The 26,260-nt window shown below is 41.6% G+C and overlaps 1 protein-coding gene across 5 annotated transcripts in view; it reads right to left on the minus strand.

Annotated features, from left to right (window-relative positions):
- Positions 1-1,748: 1,748 nt before the first annotated feature.
- ARSA (arylsulfatase A) overlaps positions 1,749-26,260 on the minus strand; it is a 55,554-nt gene continuing 31,042 nt past the window's right edge. For all 5 annotated transcript variants that reach the window (XM_040343138.1, XM_040343140.1, XM_040343141.1 and 2 more), the window contains 7 exons: positions 22,931-23,171; positions 21,239-21,457; positions 17,125-17,294; positions 15,149-15,273; positions 12,241-12,368; positions 6,878-6,980; positions 1,749-2,202 (listed from right to left, as the gene is read on the minus strand). In XM_040343138.1, coding sequence (XP_040199072.1) covers positions 1,904-2,202; positions 6,878-6,980; positions 12,241-12,368; positions 15,149-15,273; positions 17,125-17,294; positions 21,239-21,457; positions 22,931-23,171 — 1,285 coding nt within the window. In that variant the 3' untranslated portion in view covers positions 1,749-1,903. The remainder of the gene's footprint in view (positions 2,203-6,877; positions 6,981-12,240; positions 12,369-15,148; positions 15,274-17,124; positions 17,295-21,238; positions 21,458-22,930; positions 23,172-26,260) is intronic.

The raw sequence follows: 26,260 nt of genomic DNA on the forward strand, positions 1-26,260 counted from the left end.
GCATCAGTCTCATCTCAGCTCCAAGACTGAGAACTGACCAATCAGATGACCGCCGATTGCTCAGCTTTCAGTCCGACAGTCACAGCCCTCGATGTGGTCACTGAAGCACTGGGCTGGAGAGGGGGCAGGCGACCCAGCTGGCTTCAGGTCTGGGCCGTGCACCGAGAGCCAGAACCAGCTGTCAATCAGGCAGCTGGTTGGATCCTGACAATATGGTTGGGATCTTCCAGAGGCTTTACCCAACGAAAGCAAAAGTAAGTGCACCCAGAAGAGAAGTATGGCTATAGTTTTAAATGTGTGTCTTCTATATCTGCTCACAGTTCAGCTTTAAATAAATGATATAATGGGCAAGATACCATAACTTGCTGGGACCATTTCTTGAATATGACCTTGGCAATCTGCTGGTCTTGAAGCTCATTCAAGACAAGCTTTTGGACAAAGTCATCTTTCTCAAAACTGTGACCTGGTTACCCAGATACTAAATACAAGAGGGGGTTGTGCATGATATTTTATTTGGATAGATGAATGATGGTTTTCAAAAAGCATGTAAAAGATGGTAACAAAGGGTCATTACTAAAAGCAGTAACAAATAGCATTGACTTTACACCATCTAAACTGATTAAGCTTTGCAATCTTAACCACTTGACCACCAGGCACGTAAACCCACTTAATAACCAGACCAATTTTCAGCTTTCGGTGCTCTCACAATTTGACAATTAGTCATACAACATTGTACCCAAATGAAATTTTCATCCTTTTTTTCCCACACAAATAGAGCTTTATTTTGGTGGTATTTAATCACCGTTGGGTTTTTTTTTTTATTAAAAAAAAAATGACTGAAAATTCTTTAAATAAAAAAAAAAAAAAAAAAAAAATAGATATTTTCTTCGTTTGTTATAAAATTTAGAACATTAAGTATTTTTTCTTCATTCTTTTGCATAATGTGAAAGATGAAGTTACGCCGAGTAAATAGATACAACATGTCACCCTTCAAAATTGCACACGCTCGTGGAATGGCGCCAAACTTCGCTACTAAAAATCCCCATAGGCGACGTTGAAGGGGATTGTGGGGTATTGCAGAGTAGTGTGGGGTATTGCAGAGTAGTGCACGGTATGGGGCAGTGATGGCTGAGCAGGGATGGATGGCTGGATCTGTGATTGAATTTGTCACAGATCCAGCCCACAGCACTCGTGCTGCATCCGCTCTCTCCTCTCCGCTCACTGTACCGTTCGGAGGGGAGGGAGGAACAGGCATCATCACATGACGCCGGTTTGTTTACAAGTGATCGCTCCATCATTGGATGGAGCAATGACGTGGTAAACCGCCGCTATCAGGGCGATTTACCGTGATCCGTCGGGTCCGGCGGTCACAGACATTCCCGTGTTCGCGCCCCAGGTTAAGGAACCGCCTAGTAGACGTCTTTCGTCTATAGGGCGGTGATTAAGTAGTTAAAGTACCAACAAGTTTTAAAAAAAAAAAAAAAAAAAAAAAGACATTTCTTTACAGGATTTTATTTCAAGGAATTTTGACCAACGCATACTAATTATACATTCGTATTCCACGCAAACATTTTTGTTCTGATTATTCCCTTGAACAATCCCTGAATTTTAGCGATTTTGATTTTTGACTGAAGACAATGAGCCAGCTGGAGTTTGTAGGTCTAGTAGGATAGGAAATGGAAAACTAAAGTAAAAAAAAAAAAAAAAAAAGCGAACACCAAACAGAAAAAGTTAAGAAACAGAAACAGTTAAATATAACACATAAGGATAGACTATAGGCAAGAAACACAAGAGATTTTACACTGAAAGAAAAGTGAGGACTTTCTGTGCAGTTCTGATTTGACAGGTAGATTTGTAGGCCAGTTTCAAAAGTCACTGCATCTTATTTCACACAATCTTGAAGTTAACAATGGCAGCAGCTTGGCTTAGGAGTGCATGTTGGGTTACAACATGGTCTTAGTGAAGGATCATTGCCTTTGTTGATCTGACTTGGTGCATATTTCATACTCGTATTGAATCTGTCACGCTCATTCAGGATTTCTGCCAAGATAGGTTCCAGGTCTTTGGGGATAGACGGCGTTAACAAGTTGTAGTTCTCTGCAGGATCCACATCAAGATCAAACAGGAGAGGTGGGTTATGTGCAGTTAACAGTGCCGTCATGGGGCAGTCTGGATCTGCAGTTGTCCCACTATGAAATGCTCCTTTTGGAACACAAAATAAAAAAACAAAACTTTAATGTTATAATAATGGAGTAGAATTCACACAATTTGAAAAATTTGTTCTCAAATTTGGTTACAAGCACAAGATTTTTTATAATATTATATATATATATATATATATATATATATATATATATATATATTTTGTTCATACTTTTTAAACCACTGCATTTTGTAACACTTAACCTCCCTAGCGGTAATCCCAAGTGGGGCTCGGGGAGAATTACCAAAAACAGTAACCCCGAGCCACACTCTGTATTGCGTCACAAAATCCAGGCAAAGATACTTACCTTGTCCCCAGGATGCTGCAATGTCTGCCCACTGTGTGTGCAATCTGTGTCCTCTGCTCGATCATTGCCAGCGCCAAAATTCAAAAAGTGGGGAAAAAAAAACACATACAGTAATGCAATCCTAAAAGACTACAGTGTACTGTATCAAATTTGACATCCTTTTGTCCCTAATGCTTTGTCCAGTGCCCAGCATGTAGTTTTATATTATATACACTGTTCTTTCCGCCTGGAAATGATTGTCCATGTAACCAAACAAAGTGTCCCTTTATGTCAAAAGCGGTTTTAGACCAGCTAGAAAGCAGCGATAAAAAAATTTGAATTTTCCCACAAATCACTATCACTCAATACTGCATCAAAAAACACTGAAAGTAATGACAGTTAAAATTCTGCAACTGAGCATATTTCAGTGTTTAATTTGATTACATTAATATCGTAATTATCGGCGTATAACGTGCGCCGGCATATAACGCGCACCCCAATTTTAAGAAAGAATTTTCTGTAAAAAATATTTTTTTTAAATAAACAGCTTTGAAGCAATCTAAGGGTCTCACACACATACCTCGGAGGGGGACGAGCGTCCGCCGGAATCACGCCGTCATCGCCTTTCTCCTCGGCTCACACACATACCTCACAGGGGGAGGGTGGATGAACACCCGCCGGAAAAATCAGAGCCGTCATCTCTTCTGCACTCGGCTCTCACGTCACACATGCACAGTCCCCCCTCCGCCATCGGCATTTGACCATCTCCTGTGATAGACAGAACAATGCTGGTGGCGGAGGCGGGACTGTGCGTGTGTGACGTGACAGCCGAGTGGAGATGACGGCTCGGTGATTTCCGGCGGGCGCTCGTTCCCCTCCGAGGTATGCTATTGGCGTACAACGCGCACCCACGATTTTCCCCTGATTTTATGGTGAAAAAAGTGTGCGGTATACGCCGATAAATACGGTACATATTAGTTACAATTTATTAATATTTTGTTTTTCAAACTTTATCATACCAGGGATGTCTAGACTCTTCTTTGGACAGATTTAAGTGAGTTATTCCTAAGAATTACAGGCCTACAATATAAAAAACGCCAAATGTCAGGGAGGTTAAGCCAAGCCAAACATTTTGCCCATTTGGCATAGCTTTTTAAAGTGGAACTAAACTGATCTCCACATTCCTCCATGGTTTATTTTGTTGAGAAATTACTTAAAAAAAAAAAAAAAATACATGGCATTGAGATAGGCATGTGCTTATTTTATTTTTCCTTTGGGTTGTCGTGTATTTTTCTATAAAGGGGAAGAGGGTGCATTTGCCTAAATGCCTGGCTTTAAATATACCTCTTTTTACACAGACAGTTGACCATTTGTCTGAGATATAGACCTAGGATTGATTAGTTTTACCTTTGTCTTACTTGTGTCTTCTTTATAAAACTGCCTTTATCCCTCCTAACAATACTGCCAACTTTTTTTTTTAATCAAAAACACAAACAACTCATTACGCCATGGGGACTTCCTCCAGCCCTATTACTATTACCCCTCTTCACTATTAGGCAAGCCCCCTCTACCAGCCTTCCTTGCTCTCCTCACCCCTTTCATCTTTTCTCACTTTCTTACCCAACCTGCCACTCCAGACTCTCCCTCCTCCCACTTTTACACCTAGGAGTGTTTACTACTCACAGTAAAGAGCAACCCATGTTGGTTGGTGCCCTACGCTAGACATTGTCACACCTCACAATGCCTTTGCTAATGTAACATTCTGACATTGGGATCTGTTTCATAGTCAGTTTTACCTGTGCTTTTGATTTCCACTCAGTTACAGCGCTTTATCCTCCATTTTCATGCTCTTGTAAAGCTTAATCAAACTCCCCCACACACAAAAAAACATTACGATGCTGTTCCACCTCAACACTTGCGTCCTCTACTTAAAGCGGTTGCAAACCCAAATAAAAAAAATAAATAAAAAAACCCTGCAAGACAAAGGCATAATGACTAGCTCATTATGCATTACTTACCTTAGATCGAAGCCCCCGAAGCTGTCCAAGTCTCCCCCTCCGGGATCTCTCCGGAATGTTATTTCTGGTTATCGCCGCTCTGACTCTGATTGGCCGGAGGGGCAATGACATCACTCTGCGCGAGAGCTGTCAAAGCCGGCAGATCCCATTGAGAAAACCGGCATTCTCAGTGCGCCTGCGCCGTTGTCTACGACGCGCATGCGCCGTAGACAACGGTGTATTCTGTTTGGCAAATCTCCTAAACTGTGTAGGTTTAGGAGATTGCAAACACCTACAGGTAAGCCTGAATTTAGGCTTACCTGTAGGTGCAACTTGGCAGAGGGTTTACAATCACTTTAATATCATGTGACTTATTCATCTATTGTCATGCCCACAAAATGCCCCCTTTAAGTGGATTTTTTTTTATCTAAAATACTGTATATATAACACACCCAAATTTTAGGTGGAAGTTTAAGGAAAAAAAACAAAACAACCCTTACATTTTAAGTAAAAGAATTGCCCAGCAATGCAGCATAATCAGTGCCGATCTGCAGTCCTGCCCCTCTTTACAGCATGATCAGTGTGTGTTATATGCTGATAAATATGGTAGCTTATGCTCATTTCAATACTAATAAAAAACTAAACATCAATTATGACAAAGATATGACATAGGAGGCAAATAAAAAAAAAACGAAATTTACGCAAGGCAAACAGGCGGCTCACATTGTAAGGGAAGTTGCACTTTGCATTTAAATTTTGGCCAGAGCTTAGTGAATGTGGTACAATTTCCCATGGCAAAGAATCCCCAATAATGCACTAGGGGGAAAAAAAAAAAAAAACATATTTTGCTAGAAAGAGATTGGATAATGAAGTCAGAGCTTCACCTAATTCACCAAGCCCGTGCAAAGTCCAAATTCACTTGCACAGTGGACCACTAGATTGCCTTTAGTAAAATTAACCTCAATATCGCTGCAAGATTACTAACATATAAGGAATAGATTACACAGACAATTGGCAACTTAACAAATCACAATAAAAATGAGACTTGATCAAAATCTGTTCACAGCAAATATAGCAAAGCTGATCGGTTGAGAAATTAAGAAAACCCAAACTTAAGTGTCATGTGCCATTTGAAATAAAGGGATAATTGGAACTTGGTAGTATCCTTAGCTATAACCGATCACAAATTATACAACACTCCAGCCCAAGTACATTGGACCTAAACACAGAAGACTAAAGTCCTGCACACATGACCGGTTTGTCTGATGAAAACAGACCGATTGACAGTTCATTGGACAAATCGATCGTGTGTGGGCCCCATCGGTTTGTTTTCCCCATCGGTGAAAAAAATTAGAACGTTTTAAAATTTTCCTATGGATAAAAAAAAAAACGATATGGAAGTCCATCGGTCAAAAATCCAAGCATGCTCAGAATCAAGTCGACGCATGCTCGGAAGCATTGAACTTCATTTTTCTCAGCACGTCGTAGTGTTTTACATCACCGCGTTGGACACGGTCAGATTTTTGACCGATGGCGTGTAGGCAAGACTGATGAGTCAGCTTCATCGGATATCCAATGAAAAAATCCATCGGATTAGATTCCATCAGATATCCGATCGTGTGTACAGGGCTTTACTGTTCAAACTCAAGAAAAGACAACATCTAATGCACAGCAAGTAGAAGATTCTGCCCGCCACATACCCAAAAACATTTCAGAAAATTTGTGGTAACCTCTTTGGTTATAGACCAGATTTTTTTTATTTGGGAACCCTTTATTAATCTCAGCTTTTCATTGCTGTAAGGTAGGCAACCCCAACTTAGATCCACACCTGAATCAGCCTCCCACAAAATCTTTCCATTGTAAGCCAGTGCTTGTGTCATGGGATCCTGGAAGGCTGTTGGGAGAAGTTCTAACCAAAGTGGCAGTCAATTATCTACAAGCACAGGGAATGCAGGTCCAAATTGCCTGGTGACCGCATGTCTAATCTGAGGGTATTGGAAAAGCATACAATTTTAAGACTGAAAAAGGATTTTTGATTCATTGGTTAGTCCATACATTTTTTTCCAGAAACCTTTAAACTAGATATCACTGATATTTCATTAAAACACTTGATAAAAGTGGTCCAAAAAGTATAAAAATGCTGACATAAAAAAAAGCTAAGGAAAAGGGGAAATAGAGAACCATCTACTTTCTGCTCCCAATATTTTGATTGGCATTAGCAAGTCATAAGCAGCTGATGGTCATGGAATGCTGCCAGACATGTCTGAGTGACTGTCTGCATGTGTACAATTCTATTCATTTGCAATTAAAAATGTGTAGTGACCAGCTGGCAGGCAGCCTCACTGTCCAACAATATAGTCATTGATTCAAAATAAAGAAGCCTATACTCACCCTGAGTATAGAAGTGGGCCTTGTATTTCCCCATTCTAAGAGCAAAAATGCCACGCTTTGGATCAATACTAGGTGGGTAGTAATAAAAGGTGTTCCTTGGACTCTAAAAAGGAAAAAAAAAAAAAAAAAAAGATACAAGGAAAAAACGTGTTGGCAGATTTCATGTTCACTTAATACTACATCACATGACTTTGAATCCCAATGGTGGCAAATCTAGTAATATGCAAAGTCCTATTATACCTTCTTTCACAGCTGGCAATCATCCTTTTTGGAACTCCGTACAAAACCTGCTAGCCTACCTTTTTGGAAGTACACATTCCACTTATCCCCAATTTTTTTATATTGGCTTGTCTCCACTAAAACTTGCTAAACCCTACGAAAAGTTGTGCCATGCGCATACTTCTGCATGCTACCTTATAGCACCCAATTAGAAAAAAGCCACTCGCCCCTCTTTAACTGCCTTATATGCTAAAAGCAAGGATTTTTGGCTGTAAAAGAAAAAAAAAAAAGTCCCCCCCTATGGGCATTTAAATATTTCATGCATGTTAAGGGCTGTAACCCTTGTCTCTACAGAGATTTGCCCTATGTGTTCCTAAGAGAAAGATGCCGCTCAGGTGTGGAAATCTTCAAAATAATTGCTTCTCCCAGAAACACGGGTGCAGGCAATGCATGCGAGATTGCAAAACAAAAGAACGGATTCTTCTGGACAGCCACACTCCGAATAAAAATTTCCTTTATTGTAAATCCAAATAGAAAAACAGCACTACATGTTACAGCACACCGGCAGAGCCGACACGTTTCACACTATACTTAGTGTTTTCATAGCTTATGTGTTCCTGTTGCAAAGATTGCCCCATGACCCCCACAAAAAAAAACTCCCAAAAGGAACACAAAACCTGGACCTTCCTCAGTGAATCAAAAAGAAAAACGTGTCAAGATATGTCAGTATGGCTCAAGTCTGTCTTAAAGTGGATGTAAACCCAATTTTTTATTTATTTTTTGGCTGTATAGTATAGGACTTCTGATCAGCTGTGCCCAGTCTTGCCACAAAGTTAATCCAGCTCTGAGCAATCCTCTTTCAGTGAGATAAGAACAGAAAACCCGGTCTAATCTCCCCCCTGCTGTGAGTGACAGGTGATTTATATCTCATGCACAAGCCTGAGAAGTCATGTGGTTACTTGTGTTTTGACTGGATGTTAGTGATCATAGCAGAATTTAGTGTAAGAAACACAGGAGATAACACATGCTGACAAGGGGCATGTAGAGGGGGCGGGGAGTCTGACATCACAACTCCACCCACTGAGCTCCGGACAACAGACCCACCCACAGAATCTGCAGTTTTGAGTCCAACAGACAGAAGGGAGACATTGGACAGGCAAAGATACATGCAGGAGGCATGTATATCCTTATAGATAACCACTATGGCAGTAGTTTAGAAAGGATGAGTGGGTTTACATCCACTTTAAAAATCACAGAATATCAATTTGCCTATATTGTATTTCTACATTTGTTTTGAAACCAGCTAAATAGCAAGTAGAAAGTTATTTGGAAAAAAAAAAAATCAGAAAAGCCAGACACATTTCTAGGGATAACGAGGCAGTACGATCTTTGTGCATCACAAATATTGTAAATGTCATTCACTAAACAAAATTTGTGACACTCCTAAAATCCATGACCCGCAAGCCATTTATATGTACACACACACACATACACATACACATACACATACATATATATATAACATCTCACAGAGCACTGTTCAATTCATCATCCAAAACTATTATTAAAAAAAAGCTATTTCCCCTGTTTTTTTTTTTTTTTTAGGTTATAGAGAAATAGGTAGATGCTTGACATGTAAAGGTGTTCCGGAACACTCAGAACTCCAAAGGGGGACGTGTACAGCTATGACCAAGCACTAGTGTTAGTGCGAAACGCATCAGCAGTTGGGTTTATTTTATGTTGCTGTGACTTGTAGTGCTGTCCTTTTTTCAATAAAGGCTATAATTTGTTCAGAGTGCGGCTGTCCAGAGACCATCTTTGTTCCTGCTTTGGACATGTACAGAGTCAGAAACTATAGAAAGAAGGTAACACTGTTAAGAGTATGCAAGACATACAAAGTTGTCAGCCCACCTAAACACACCAGGCTATACCAATGAAATAGCACTTATAGGTACGGGTTTAGATACAAAACGGTTTCCTTATCTAGAGAAATACAAAAGACAATCTGTAAAAAAGTAGTTACTGCTTATTTCTGACAATACTGTAGGCCTTTGGGCAAGCTGTGCCTTAGACATGAAACCTCATCTCAAAAACAAACAAAAAAAAAACCTCCTGAACAAGCAAAAAGGTAGAACAAACAGTAGGTAGTTTTAATCACTTCATTACAGGACAGAAGTCCAACAGGGAGAGAAGTATTTATTAACACAGTTGTATGTGCACTAAAATTGTATCAATGTCAGCAGGACAGAGGATTCCAACTGGATGCCTGCCTTTGTAAAAGGCTTCCCTCGTGTTTGGCAATTGTGCTTTTACAAGTGCACTTGTTCCTTAAAGCTGGAACTGTAGAGACGGTTTCATCAGTGTGTTGTCTGTATATTGATGTGTGTGGCTTGTCATCCCTGGTGTCTAGGAAATTGATATGTGCTTGAACAGTCTAGTTTTAGTTTCACTCGTCAATCACACTAAAAATAGACTATTTAGGCACACGTCAATTTCCTAGACCCCACAGTATACAAAGACGACAAGCTACACACCTCAATATACAGGAAACCCACTGACGCAACCATCTCCACAGTTTCAGCTTTCATCCCCCGACAGCCATCATACACAAATTATGAATGTACACAGACACCATTAGAGTGGTTGTAAACCCTGTTACACCACTTGTACCTACAGGTAAGCCTATAAAAAGGCTTACCTGTAGATACTGTAAATATCTCCTAAACCTGCCCAGCGAATTAAATTCAAAATACTAACCACAACCTACAAAGCCATCCACAACTCTGCCCCAAGCTACATCACCAATCTTGTCTCTAAACATATCCCAAAACGTCCTCTCCGCTCTTCTCAAGACCTCCTACTGTCAAGCTCTCTTGTCTCTTCCTCCCATGCTCGTCTCCAGGATTTCTCCAGAGCCTCTCCCATCCTCTGGAACTCACTACCTCAACCTGTCCGGCTATCCCCTACTCTTGCTACCTTCAGGCGATCCCTGAAAACTCACCTCTTCAGGGAAGCCTATCACGTCTCCAACTAATCTTTTACCACTTCCATCAGCTCATTCCCCACAATTACAACCTTTTGTACCACCTGCCCCATCCTATTAGATTGTAAGCTCTTCTGAGCAGGGCCCTCTTAATCCTCTTGTATTTTATTGTATTGTAACTGTTTTGTCTCCCTTTATATTGTAAAGTGCTGCGTAAACTGTTGGCGCTATATAAATCCTGTGTAATAATAATAATAATAATATTTACCATATACACGCTTGTGCTGAAGTCATCTGCACATGCGCTGTGAAGAAACGGGCCCCCCTCCATGGTTTTTAATCCATGTATTGGCACCCTGGTTGTACACAAGTCGAGGAGTGTGTAGAGGAATAGTGGCAATGTATGATTCCAGCAAAAAAAAAAAAAAAGTGTAGAGAACCACCTAGTATCCACCTGCCCCTTAAAGGGAAAGGTGCATTTTGACCTACTGTATTTCTAGGTCAAACAATAAGGTGAAAGTTTAGCGTAACTGATGGTGGATTCTCAAATTCCAATAGTTTTTTTATTACGATTCATAAAAATTACCATATTTGCCGGCGTATAAGACGATTGGGATATACTCGCCATATAAAAGACTACCCCCTTCCTACTTTCTGGAAGCTGAGGGGTAGCCGGAACCGCTGACAGAAACAGGCTTTATTCAAATTTCACTGTGCCATTACATTACATGCCTCACTGCGCCATTACATTACATGCCTCACTGCGCCATTACATTACATGCCTCACTGCGCCATTACATTACATGCCTCACTGCGCCATCACTTGACCCCCCACTGTGCCATCACTTGACCCCCCACTGTGCCATCACTTGACCCCCCACTGCGCCATCACTTGACCCCCCACTGTGCCATCACTTGACCCCCCACTGTGCCATCACTTGACCCCCCACTGTGCCATCACTTGACCCCCCACTGTGCCATCACTTGACCCCCCACTGTGCCATCACTTGACCCCCCACTGTGCCATCACTTGACCCCCCACTGTGCCATCACTTGACCCCCCACTGTGCCATCACTTGACCCCCCACTGTGCCATCACTCACGTTTTGCTGATTTTTTCCAGGCAGGTGACAGTCTCCGTGCTGCGAGCGTCCATGATTTGAAAGCCGCGCCTTCTCAGTGTGTCCTGTGATAGGCGGAACACAAATTCACAGCAGCGCCACTGTTCTATGTTCTGCCTATCACGGAGGTCCTCTCGTCCGATGATGAAAAGGCATCTGATAGGAGGAACACAGAACAGAGGCGCTGCTGGGAAGATTTGTGCTCCGCCTATCACAGGACACGCTGAGAAGGAGCGGCTTTTAAATCATGGACGCTCGCAGCACGGAGACTGTCACCGGCGTATAAGACGACCTCCGACTTTGGATGCATGCATTTTTTTTCATCCAAAAAGTCGTCTTATACGCTGGAAAATACGGTACTGGTAAACCTAGAAAGAAAAAAACCTTGACACGATTGTACAACTACAACACACAGAATTACAATCACACAATGGGGTTCATTTACTAAAGCTGGAGTGCAAAAATCAGGCTCACTTCTGCCTAGAAACCAATCAGCTTCCAGGTTTTATTGCCAAAGCTTTATTGAACAAGCTGAAATAGAAGCCAATTGGCTTCTGTGCAGAAGAAGTGAGCCCGAGTTTTCTCCCTACAGCTTTGGTAAATAAACCCCACTGTCATGTTTGCGCCTGCCCAAGATTTTTGCACGGCTTAATCTAAAAGCAGCAAATGCCACCATGTGTGGGCACCTAAACTAATAAAGGATCTACAAATAATAGACTTTCAGTAGCTGGCAATATTGAAACTTGCCAGGGTAAACCAATATTAAAGATACATTTTGTTCATTTCATAATGGTTCTGACACAAGATACACTGCTGGTAGCATGTTGCGTATTCGTGCATCATAATAAACACAACTGGGAACCTTTATTATAAAGGTTAAACCTGTGGTGAATAGCCCTTACTGCAAACAAAGCTACCAGGCATCTCATATCTTAGGTGTATACTGGAGAAGAGATTGGCAAATTATAATATGTTGGTGCACATAAACTTAAATAATGCTCTATAGTATATTAGCATGCATTTATAATTACTGTACTTACCTTCCCATTATTAAAAAGCAGTTTACTCAGATCATATCCATCCAAGGTGACATCGGGAAGGCTGGCTCCTGCCAAGGTTGCTACGGTGGGCAAAATGTCCAGTGTGCTGGCCAGCTCAGAGGTAATTCCTGCAATTGTCACCAGGGAAGCAATGAATTACACAATGCATTGTATGCTTATACATTTTTGGTAAGGGCCATTTCACATGATTGCAAACTAGTTAAACAGTTTGGTGGGTAATAAAATGATATAAAAAACACCCAAAGTGAAAGTGCATGTACAAATAGGGCAAAACATGAATGCCATAAGGCAGTTTCCTGTACTAGTCAAATGTTGCATTTGGTCACTAGATCTAGAATAATTTATATATATATATATATATATATATATATATATATATATATATATATATATATATATATATATATATATATATATATATATATATATATATATATATATATATATATATCTCTAGGATATGGATATAGATCTAGATATATAGATCTAGATCTATATATATATCTATATATTATTTTTTTGCCCCATTCTCACAGAATGAATGTACATACACATCAGCCGTGCACATTTCTATTCAAAGGTTTATAAACTACACCCTTTATTGTTAAATGATAAATTACTGACTACAGTTCAATACCAATATGTCTCCACTTCACATTTTAGTTATTGGTAAACTAGTCTAGCTAAAACCAATTTACATCTTGCCAGGACAGCAGGGGTTAAAAAAAAAAAAATTCCAAGCTCACTTACCATCCAGCAAAAAACAAAAAACAAATCCTGTCTAACGGTTCACGTTAAAACTAAGGGTTTAGTTTGCACACATTTGTAAATATATGCATAAGCTGTAGGGCCATTTCATTGCACCCTAGTGTACTGCAGTCCCAACTATAAATTGAGAGTCCTTGCTGCAAAGGCCAGTTACATAAACAGGCTGGAGTGGTTGCCATTTGTACAGTTAAATTGGTGCAGGGGCACACTGGATACCTTCGCTGCCATTGCTGGATGTCCGGTGCATCCCTGTGCCTTTCAGGAGAGGATGGGTTCCCCCCGGCACACCTGTCCATTATATATGGGCCCCAACTTGAGACTCAAAATGTATAGGGTTAGGACTGCAGTACACTAGGGTGCCATGAAGTGGTGCTACAGATTATGCACGTATATTTGCAAATATGTGCAAACCAAACCCCTGGTTTCAAAGTGAGGTTAGACAATTTTTTGCAGGCTGGTAGGTAAATGAGCTTTGAAGAGGTTTTTGTTAAAAGATCATAAGTAACTTCTTTATAAGGCCATTTCCTGTGATTGTCTCCCGTGTGGTTCACTTGGTTACTTGCTTGCGACATGTCTGTGCCAAGGCTAAACATTCATTTTATCCATAAAGCCAACATTTTATCCAGAACTTTAGAATACAGAGAAATAAAGAGGCACAAAGTAACAAGATAAAAAACAAGTGGTAGGGAAGCCCTACTTGCATGAGAGTACAACAAAAAGAGAATCGATAAGTGACACTGAACGCAATGCCCTTTTGGTACAGACAGGGATAAGCTGAGAAGCGATCAGTACGGAGCTATTAAATCTGCAGGTCTTCGAAACATAACTGCAGTGCCAAACATCACTTAACAAGCTTACCAGGGTGCCCCTCACACCAAAATAGCAAGTTCTGGATGGACGCCAAGATAGATCTTAGATTTATCACAAGCATTCTTTAATTCATTTAGAGATACCTTCCATGCAACACTTCCCGGAGGCCTGAGCCAAGTACAGACATCTCTTCATCAGTAAACACATCTTTCTACATTAAAACTAGCATAAAACTGCATTACCCTTAAATGCTTTATGTTTTTTTTTATTCCAAACTTCTTTGAACACTTTAACACATATATATATATATATATATATATATACACACACACACACACACACACACACACATACATATATACATATATATACATATATACATATATATACATATATATACATATATACATATATATACATATATATACATATATACATATATATATATATATACACATATATATATATATATATATATATATATATATATATATATATATATATATATATATATATATATATATATATATATATATATATATATATATATATATATATTCTGGAGGAAAATACATCAAAATTACACTACACTACTAAGTCTAATACAACAAGCCAAAGCTTGTAAAAAATGTTTGCTAAATCACAATCACATTTGAAAAAGAGGCGTTGCCACTAAACAAACAGGTCTCATTCCTTTCTTTTATTACAATGTTCGGTCCCGGGGGATGGGGGGGGGACAAACGTACATGTAGTACTTTGTCCTACATGTTGTGGATGGCTAGCTATTTGGTTGGACAGAAGCCCCCCCCCCCCCCCCCCCTCTTCGACATGGCTATCTGACAACATAGCTAGCAAGAAGATGGCCGCATTGATAGCCAACATATGTCTCCAGTTTTTAACAGTTAACCCGGGATGAGCCACAGCAAGAGGAATGCTGGAGAAGGTTGTTCATCTCTCTGCATTCCTTTTGCCAGTGCTGCTTTCAGTAGAGTGCTTGGAGCTATGGACGACAAGTGCCGGTTATCAGTGCAGCCATCTGTGTTAGTTGCATTGTCAGATGGCCGTGGGGAAGGGAGAGCGTCCTGCCTGACCACATAGCTAGCCATCCACAGCAAATAAGTGAGACAAAGTGCAACATGTACTTTATCCCCTAGAGAACATTGTAAAATGAAATGTATAGTAAATCAAGGTGGACTTGTGGTATAAAGAGCACTGTTCACAGATTAATCTCAACTCAAAAAAAGGGCCCTCAACCTCATTTTGATGCTAGAACTAGTATTAAACTCGAGAGTATCGCTCATTTTGTTACCTGGTTTTATTTTTCCCTCCCAGTACATTATTGCAGGTTCTCTTAGGCCTCCCTCGTAGGTTGTACTTTTGCCACATTTCAGGAGTCCAGAGGTACCACCCCTGTCCTTGCGCATTGTTTCAGGCCTTGAGAAGAAACAAAGGTAAATACAGACTTGTATGTATATACGATAACTGAGCTTGTCAGTCATACTCTCTGCATCCATTATTAATACCCAACAGTCACACACATCCTTGGATCACAAGCAACAATATGACGAGGGACAAATTGGCCTGCCCAGTACAGTTAATTAGATAAGTTTGAAAAAAACTTAAGTGCTATGGACAACACAGGTCATCCTTCCGTCACACATACAAGGTCTGGATTTGTGCAAAATGAACGCATTATGAAGCGATGAAGACCGTATTTTCTTCAAGTAGCCAATCAAATTTAGGAGGAAAAAAAATATTCTTAAAGTTCTATGTAGGACTAAATGTTATAAAACAGGTTAATTTGTGCTTTAGTAAATCCGGTCCACGGACATTTGAGGCTCACAATCACTGGGTGTGATTATGTTTTGTTAACGACAAGAGCACTGCCATTATGCTTAACACATTAGGGCAACTGCCCTGCTTCCAAACGATCATTTATGGTCGTCCTTTTTCAAGGAATACTGATCTAGGGAGATTCATATTAACCTCCATATGTCACAGAATGTCTAAAAGTACACTATGTAGACTAGAAACAACGAAACTCCCCTGACAGGCATTGTTTTTTGCTCCCGACGACGATCGTTGATGTTCATTATTTTCTATATGGCGATAGGAGTTCTGCTGTGGGCGATAGCCATTAGGCCGACTCAATATACGTGTCTGCTCACGATTGTCACTAGTATGAAACACTGGTCGTTTTTTGCATCGTTTGTTACGCTACCAATAAATATATTTTCAACCCTAAAAGTACACTATGTAGGAGGATTGGCTCCTCAATCTGAGACCATTTTTGGCGACCTGATGGGACACATTCCAACCGTCTTGGATCCACAAGATGGAGATTGTGGGCTGTAATGCCTTGTTTTTACCAAACAACCTATTCATCTACAATAGAGATTCATTGTTCTTGCTGGTCTTCCTGATGAAGCGAGCCTATGACCCTTGAAAACACGCTAAAGAAATGGCAAGTGAACAATCACCCTACTTCTATTATGGAAGGAATAAAATGTAACAGTTGGAGATGACAGTGTTATTTTTCTTTAATAGGTTACTATATGATGTGATTTTAAACATACGCATTTTAACACCTGTAGAATTTTTTATTTTATATACTTTGTTTGGTGGTACCCAGTGTTAATTTTGGCAGCAAATTTCAATTTAGTTTTGGACTTGGTCCCATTTTAGTCTTCTGCAATTGTTTTAGTTGACTAAATCTCCAGTACATTTTAGTCAACTATAATTTAATGGGTGTAATTTGTAATGCATTAGTGAACATTTCTCTACAATTTCCAAACTCATTATATACACTGCTGGAGTGAAAAATCTCATGTTATTTGTGGCATTGAGGTATTAACATGCACTACAGACCAGTGTTTGAAGTCAAATTTTTATTTAGTTTTAGTCTTATGAATAAAAAACGGCATTTTAGTTTTAGTCTTTTGAATAAAATTTCATTCTAGTTTTAGTCATATTTTAGTAATCTCATTGTTTTAGTCATATTATAGTAGACTAAAATAGTATTAATTTAGGTTGACTAAAATGTGTTAGTCGGCGAAATTAACACTGGTCATACCGTTAATATCCTGGTAGTTTTTACCATTCGATTTTTGTGTGCCTAAAACATTACTCAGACACATTGGTATATTGTTCATCAAATCAAATGATCCCACCATGTAAAAATACCAGATTCAGGTGTGTTTCTAGAGTGGCCATAGGAATAAAAAGACAATGTGCATCGCATTTGTAAACAAGCACAGTCCTTCTCTACCCACATGTGCGACTCACCCATTGTCAGAGGTAAAGATGAAAAGTGTGTTGTTTTGAATTCCCAAATCCCACACAGTATTTAGAAGATCTCCTACTGTTCCATCAAATTCCAGTAATGCGTCTCCATAGTCTCCTCTTATAGATTGCCCTGTATATCGAGCACTTGCAAACTGCGGATAATGAGTGTGCTGTGGGAAAAAAAGATCAAAGTTCTAGTGACTAGGCTGACTATATGGGATATTATGGAGAGTGTTACAGTCCCATTGTTCTCACGTTACCCTAGTTTGAGTACATTGAAGTCTATTTTTTTTTTAAAAAGTGTCATTAAACCCAAATCATAATAAACCGTAAATACATGCTGTATTACAGTACATTCTGTACATAATCATTTGCCACTAGAGCAGGCAGGTGATCGGTAGATTGGGCCCCTTGCTTGCTAACCCCCATATGCAGAGCGGCATAAGGAATGCCACGATGCATTAGAAATACATTTCACATTAGAATTACTAGAGAGTGAGGCCCCGTACACACGTCCGAGGAACTTGACGGGCAAAACACATCGTTTTGCTCGTCAAGTTCCTTGTGAAGCCGCCGAGGATCACGGCGAGCCAAGTTTCCTCACTGACTGACTAACGAGGAAATAGAGAACATGTTCTCTATTTGGCCCGACGTCGGCTTCCTCGGCCAAAAGTGTACACACCACCGGGTTTCTCGGCAGAATACAGCTCCGATCGAGTTTCTGGCTGAATTCTGCCGAGAAACTTGGTCGTGTGTATGGGGCCTCATAGTGTTTACCAATCACAGGTCTCAAGAATCAGGTGGTACATCCTACAAATTGCAAACAAAGTGCAGATAATACACAACATAAGTTGTACCACAGTTTACCGTATTTAATCGGCGTATACAGCACACTTTTTTCCGATAGCATGCCTCGGAGGGGAAGGAGGGGGACGAGTGCCCGCCAGAAATCACCGAGCCGTCATCTCCTCTCGGCTGTCACGTCACACACGCACAGTACCGCCTCCGCCACCAGCATTGGACCAGTGTTCTATCTGTCACAGGAGATGGTCCAATGCCGATGGCGGAGGCGGGACTGTGCGTGTGACGTGACAGCCGAGTGGAGATGACAGCTCTGATTTCCAGCAGCGATTTCTGGCGGGCGCTCATCCCCCTCCTTTTCCCTCCGCGGTATGCCATAGGTACGCGCTACAGTCTCGGCCAGCACTGCCACGCTGCCCGCGTTTAAGGGTTTCCTCACCCTCCCCTTCACCACAGACTGCTGAGCATTTGGGTATAGAAGCCCCAAGCAGCGCTACAGTCCCGGTCAGCGCTGCCTGCGTCTGAGAGTTCCAGCTCCCTCCCTTTCACCATCGAGTGCCGACAGCTAGAAGCCCTAAGGTACTGTGTATCTCCTTGAAGCTGCTCTCCGAGTTGCTTGCTGTACATTGCTGCTGATCCCATTTTTAATTTTAACTGCATTTACTATTTGGACAAAAAAAAAAAAAAAAACACACCTTACAATCACTTTAGGGTAGTCAGATTTTTAAATGTTTTATTATAAGCTAAATACAGGGGGTTGTGACAGGTACGCGCTCCCACTTGGATCGCCGTGGCAGCAGTTTGGCCCACCCCCTTTCCCCCCCCCCCCCAGCATCCTTCTGGGACACACAGGTCCCAGAAAACCATGGAACTATTCACAAAGCACAGTGCACTTCTGCAGACACAGTGGAAAAGCAGCATCTCTGATACACTACGCCGCCGTAACTTACAGCGCATCTTCCTTATCCTCAAAGAATTTGCACCGTAAGTTAAGGCGGCGTAGTGTAACTTTGGCAGCGTAAGGGCGCGCAATTCAAATATATGTGATGGGGGCGTGTTTTATGTTAATATGTCGTGACCCGACGTAAATTACGTTTTTTTTTTTCTTTTTTTTTTTAACGGCGCATGCGCCGTCCATGGGGGTATCCCAGTACGCATGCTTGGAAAAAAAAAATGGAACAAGCCAATGTTTACGTCATTCTACGCAAACCCCTATTCGCGAACGACTTACCCAAACGACGTAAAAAATAAAAAAAATCGACGCAGGAACGACGGCCATACTTAACATAGGATACGCCTCATTTAGCAGGGGTAACTATACGCCGAAAAAAGCCTTACGGAACGACGCAAAAAAAATGCGCCGGCCTACATTCGTGGATTGCCGTATCTAGCCAATTTGCATACGACGGAAACGCCACCTAGCGGCCGGCGGAAAGATGCACCTACGATCCAATGGCGTACTAAGACGAACGCCAGTCAGATCGATCCGAGATGCAGTCGTATCTTGTAGATACAAAACAAAGATACGACGCAGGAACTTTGAAATTACGCGGCGTATCAATAGATACGCCAGCGCAATTGTTAGTGGATCTGGCCCAAGGTCTCTAAAGCTGGTTATAGACCATTCAAATCTTGGCTGGTTCAGCAAGAACTGGACAAGATTTGAGCCATCTATGAGCAGGCTGAATGTACCCAAGACAAGCCATCGATTGACTTGGGTACAATCAGCATGTCAGATTTTTAGGATGCAAATAATACCAGCTTTAGCAATAATCACTGTTCTCCCTGCTTACCTCCCCACCCCCACTGACTGTTAATGGGGGAATTGAACAAATTTCCTTCCTGCATCCTTTGGTTTCAGGGAAGAAAAATCGCATATCTATGGCCGGCTGAAGGATAGTGAGGGACTAGACATGTGCACAGCAAACATTTTCGTTTATTTCTGTTTTGTTTCTGTTCGTTTATCGTGATTCGTAACGAGTCGCAATTTCGCAAGACGTTAGTTTTCGTATTCGTACTCTTTAGTATTTTCGTAACACTCTTTTATTTCCGTTTCCGTTTTTTTCTGTTAGTTTATTTTTCGTTGAATCGAGATTCGTATTTTCGTTATATTTTGTATTCTGCCGCGTTCGTATTTTTAAAATGATTTTATTCGTTCCTTCGTTTTTACGTTAGTTTAATTTTCGTTGTTTTGCTATTCGTATTTACATTATATTTTCCATCATGCCGCATTCGTATTTTCGTAAGAAATATATTTTCGTTGCTTTATGATCATTCGTATTTTCGTGTCTAATTTCCTTTGATTGTAAAAACGTACTTTTATTGCATTCGTAATTCTGTTAGAATACATTTTACGTTTATTCGACACATTACTCGTCGTAATTTTGTAATTCGTACTTTACTGTGATTGACTTGACTGTCTTAGTTAGCACACACACCCTGTCTAGAATGAAGTCTGACGTAGAAGAAAACTAAAATATGTCAGATATTACAAATACAAATCTAGAAATTAGATGCACTGCAGTCTAACACAGAAAAAGACACAATGAGCCAGGAGGTAATGAGAGAGAAGCTCATTGGGGGAAGGAACAAACCTCTTCAGAGGAAAGGGACAGCGCTCAGTGGCTATTGGTCAATGTCCAGAAATATTTCAGTACCAACGAAAGCTAATTTACATTATTTTGTATTTTCGTTGTTTTCATTTCAGTTTTCCGAAGATTCGTAATTTATTTTTCGTTAGTTTTGATTTTCGTTTTTTAGTCTTTGTTCTGCATTTCGGTTGTTTTCTTTTCGGTCTTTGAATATTAGTAAGTTTGCATTTTCGTTCATTTTGTTTTTCGTAATTATTATTTTTTTTGGGTTCGGTATTTTCGTTGTTTCCATGTTTTCGTTTCTTTCATCCTTCGTATCTTCGTTGTTTTTCATATTCGTTATTTTGAAAATATCGTTATTCGTTATTAATTGCGCTAAACCATTCGTTCATTCGTATGTTAACGAATCAACTTAAATAACGAAAATTGACGGAAAACGTATTCGTAACTTAAAAAATTGCACATGCCTATGAGGGACAACATACTGTATATATCATTTTTCTAAGGCAAAATGTGCATATCCACCCACAGCCTAAAAATGATAAAGCCATTGCCCCCATTTTCATGCTATAAATGCAAACAATTCTGATCCCCTTTTCTGTACCAGGAAAGGACAATGCCTTTTGACCTTGTGTCATTTCAGAACTCTTCCCAGTGTGACAACACTGACAGCATTGCTTGTTGCTCATGGTATTTAGGAAATAAGTAAAGTGGTGACTCACATGTGACGCATAGTAGAGGAAGAATGGTTTATTCTGTTCAGCTGCTTTCTGAATAAACGATTTGCTGAACTGCTCATACAGAGGGACGAGTTGAGTAAAGTCCACAGGTTGCTGCAAGATATCCTCATTGATAAACACCGGCAGAAGAGCTTCACCCAAATCACATGTCCCAAAACAGCGCGTGTTTGGAGGGAAGCATATTAGATTCTGACAGGGGCCCTGCATGCAAGAAAAACAAAGTGTTGAACAGATAGAAAACCTCTGCAGTATATAACCAATATATTTTAAAGTTTTATTTTATCTCTTTGGTGCTTGAGTCCTGGTTTCCTAGGCCTCCATAAACACCAGTGGAAACCGACTGAAGACTATGGCCCCTCCCCCAAAGTTGAAGAGCAACGCCACTTTTGTTGAGAAAAAAATAAAATAAAAAATTCCCCTCTGGGTAATCTGTGTACATTGCAGGGAGTTTGACAAACTTTGTTGCAGTTTCCTACCTTTTGTCATTCTTAAGAATTCCATGTGGGCATGTTTGTGCCTATGTGGGAATGCGAGTCTAATGGGAATGGTTTCATAATCATCAATCAGCTGTGCACCTGCAAAGCTCTAATGAGCAAAGCTGCCGCATATTGCCGCGGTTTCCCATTGTTTTCAATGGGAAGGAGCAGTATACATGCCGCTCCTCTCACCGCTCCAAAGATGCTGCTGACAGGAGATTTTTTTGTCTCCCGCCAGCACATCGCCTCAGTGTGAAAGCCCTCAGGCTTTCACATTGAGTCTGCAGTGAAGGAGTTTTTCAGGCGGGATAGCAGCGCTATTTTTAGCGCTGTACCGCTGAAAAACTCCTCAATGTGAAAGGGGTCTTAGACGCATTTTCCTATGCATTTTACTTTTTTTCGCGGGGGATGCCAGAAATCTTTGACTTGTATCTTAGGCACTGGCAGCTGATGATATTTCTTTTGGGGGGGGGGGGGGGGGGGTTGCTTGGTCGGGTCGCAGGCACCCCCTCCCCCCGGGTCAGTCACCAGCCCCACATTTACCCCCATCTAGGTTGTGTGTGCAGCGCTTCCTCCGGGCAGCAGCTTCACCCTGCTTCTCCTCGGCTGGGAGGACTTGTGCCCCGTCGTTGGGAGGACTTGGTAGGAATTGTGTCCTTCATTGTGTCAGTGAAAAAAATGGTGCTCCTAGGGCCATATAAAAGCTTGAAGACCACTGATCTAAAGCATCAATATCTGGTTCGATGGGAGAGGGAGACTACAGCTCCATGTCTGAATGGACATGGACACACACGGCTCAGCTCTGGTGCCCCCATAGCAAGCTGTGGGGACACTCAGCAGGAGCGCCAGTGAGGGACCCCAGAAGAGGACCCCGGGCTGCTCTGTGCAAAACCACTGCAAAGAGCAGGCAAGTATGACTTTTCTTTTAAAATAACAAACACCAAGACGTTAATATCACCAAGTGTAATCCAGTTTTTACCAAAAATTCCCCAAAAAGTCTATTTTTAATTTTATGATTGTGTTGGGCCACATTCATAGCCGTCATGGGCCGAAGGTGGGACACCCCTGGAGTAAGCTGTCAGTAATTAATACATCTAATCTTAGTAAAGTCTTTACTACACCCCTCTCGCTGTGTGAACACAATTTGTTGACTAGGATGGTTACAAATAGTCACATCACCTTTCCAGAAGCTTTATACCTGATCATGGGAATAGGGAACTCCCAAGAAGTGCTGAAACCCTTGTCGAGTCGGTAGGAAAGTCCCATTCAGCCCAAGGCCCAAGTGCCATTTACCTGCCATGGCTGTGACATAACCACGGGACTGTAATACTTCAGCGATGGTGACCTCACTGAGAGGTAAACCTCCAACTGAGCTGGGGTAGAACACACCAGGGTACACTCCAGAACGAGTTTGGAAGCGACCTGTCAGGAGGCTGGCTCTAGAGGATAGAGAAAAGACAGACATTAAAGTAGAACTATAGGTAAAAATAAAAAAATAAATAAAAAAAAAAGGAAAAGAAAAAATCTAATTTTGGATAAAGTAAGAGAAGGTTTTAAGCCTTGTCAGATTTTTTTTTGCCATCTGTGTCCCATAGCCAAAATGGAAGTGAGGAAATCCCTGCAAATTTATGGGACTTCCTTGGGGAAATCCAGGTCAACAGAACCAGTGTCCTCATTGGAAGATTTCACCTCTTACTTTTCTGGGGATAACCCAACATTCAGGGTTTTCCTGTACTCTAATTTTCAATGATAATAGTAAACAATACAAAAAGAGGGCAAATCTCCTTAACAGTAAAGCCTCGTACACAATCGGATATCTGATGGAATCTAATCCAAAAAGATTTTTTCGTAGGATATCCGATGAAGCCGACTTTCATCAGTCTTGCCTACACACCATCAGTCAAAAATCCAGTGACGTAAAACACTACGATGTGCTGAAAAAAAAAAAAAATGAAGTTCAATGCTTCCGAGCATGCGTCGACTTGATTCTGAGCATGTGTGGATTTTTGACCGATGGACTTCCACACAGACGATCGTTTTTTTCTCTATAGGAAAAGTTTAAAACATGTTTCACCAATGGAAAACAAACCGATGAGGCCCACACACGATCAGTTTGTCTGATGAACAGTCCATCGGTCTGTTTTCATCGGACAAACCGATCGCGTGTACAGGGCTTTACACAGCATAAAAACTGGCATGCGTTCTAATCCATCTCCACTCTATCCAAAATTAAAAACTTTAAAAAGAGGAAGTAAAGGCACATTCGTGCGGAAGCCACTAGTCATGGCACGCGGTTGCTAAAGTGCGCCTATTTCTACGGCGCATGCACCATAGACATGGGCACCCATGATTTTAGTAAAGATCTCCTAAACCATGGAGGTTTAGGAGATATGTCAAGCACCTACAGGTAAGCCTCAGTCTAGGCTTACCTGTAGGTTAAAGTGGTTGTAAGTGGTTTACAGCCACTTTAAGATTACCGTTAGAAGAATGAAGCAAATCAAAAAAGTAGCAAACTGAGAACTCATACTAAATTGAGTAACGTGCAAGAATACGCTGCAACATTAGCTTCTTAAAAACATAATATACATAATTTGTTACATTTTAGCCCTATAAATGCCATCTCTATTCTTTCCCATTGTTAAAATTAAGTTAGGCAAAAGTTAAGGGGTTGTAAAGGCAGAAGGTTTCTTATCTGAAGCCCCCTCTCTATCCACGAGTCCCTCGTCTGGGGGGGGGGGGGGGTCTCTCTCATTGGCTGAGACACAACAGCAGTGCCATTTTCTCCCGCTGCTGTTCAAGTCAGTTAGGCAGTCAGGAGACGGGGTGAATGAACACACGGAGCTGTGGCTCAGGTGCCACCATAGCAAGCTGCTTGCTGTGGGGCACTCGACAGGGCGGGGCCAGGAGCAGGGAAGAGGAACCCAAGAAAAGAATCCAGGCTGCCCTGTGCAAATCCACCGCACAGAGGAGGCAAGTATAACATGTTTGTATAATAATAATAATAATAATAATCCCCCCCCCCCCCCCCAAGACTTTACAATCACTTCACCAATAAGATCACCATTAAGGACTCTTTCACATGGGGTGGACTGTTTGATAAGCAACGGATCTGTCTGCGGATCAAAGCAGAGGATCTGTCTGCGGATCAAAGCAGAGGATCTGTCTGCGGATCAAAGCAGAGGATCTGTCTGCGGATCAAAGCAGAGGATCTGTCTGCGGATCAAAGCAGAGGATCTGTCTGCGGATCAAAGCAGAGGATCTGTCTGCGGATCAAAGCAGAGGATCTGTCTGCGGATCAAAGCAGAGGATCTGTCTGCGGATCAAAGCAGAGGATCTGTCTGCGGATCAAAGCAGAGGATCTGTCTGCGGATCAAAGCAGAGGATCTGTCTGCGGATCAAAGCAGAGGATCTGTCTGCGGATCAAAGCAGAGGATCTGTCTGCGGATCAAAGCAGAGGATCTGTCTGCGGATCAAAGCAGAGGATCTGTCTGCGGATCAAAGCAGAGGATCTGTCTGCGGATCAAAGCAGAGGATCTGTCTGCGGATCAAAGCAGAGGATCTGTCTGCGGATCAAAGCAGAGGATCTGTCTGCGGATCAAAGCAGAGGATCTGTCTGCGGATCAAAGCAGAGGATCTGTCTGCGGATCAAAGCAGAGGATCTGTCTGCGGATCAAAGCAGAGGATCTGTCTGCGGATCAAAGCAGAGGATCTGTCTGCGGATCAAAGCAGAGGATCTGTCTGCGGATCAAAGCAGAGGATCTGTCTGCGGATCAAAGCAGAGGATCTGTCTGCGGATCAAAGCAGAGGATCTGTCTGCGGATCAAAGCAGAGGATCTGTCTGCGGATCAAAGCAGAGGATCTGTCTGCGGATCAAAGCAGAGGATCTGTCTGCGGATCAAAGCAGAGGATCTGTCTGCGGATCAAAGCAGAGGATCTGTCTGCGGATCAAAGCAGAGGATCTGTCTGCGGATCAAAGCAGAGAGGGTGGATGACAGGTCCTCGTCCACTCAATTTCTGTAGAGCCGACACGGACAGAGCCAGCGCTGCTCTATGGGCGGCAGGGTGTACACAGGCTCCACTGTCCATTAACACCCAACTGCCCTCTGATCAGATCTGCCGAGACAGGGGAGGACGGATCTCCTGTGTTTTTTTGCGGATTGAGTAGGAGGTAGGCGGGTGCAAACGTACACAGGTCCATTTACACCCGCGTGTTCATATAAGCCAATATACCTGAGATCAAGTACACCTTCCTGCCAATTGTAATATGTTCTCAGTCTTTGGACATCTCCGGTAAGAAGGAGAGTTTTTGCATTACATTTGCCAAAGAAACCCAGCAGCATCATTTTCATAGGTGTGCGCACAGGGTGTGCCTGGGCACACCCTAATCACCCCATGTACATTAACATTATCCAGGGGCGGCACCAGGTGGGTGGTTGGGGGTGCCAGTGGCCAGTGTAAATGCCCCCATTATATTGAAGGCTAGGTTCAACCCTAGGAACACATTACACCCGTATTTAGGGTGTAATAT

This window comes from Rana temporaria, chromosome 3 (assembly GCF_905171775.1).
Source record: "Rana temporaria chromosome 3, aRanTem1.1, whole genome shotgun sequence".
Classification (NCBI taxonomy): Eukaryota; Metazoa; Chordata; class Amphibia; order Anura; family Ranidae; genus Rana; species Rana temporaria.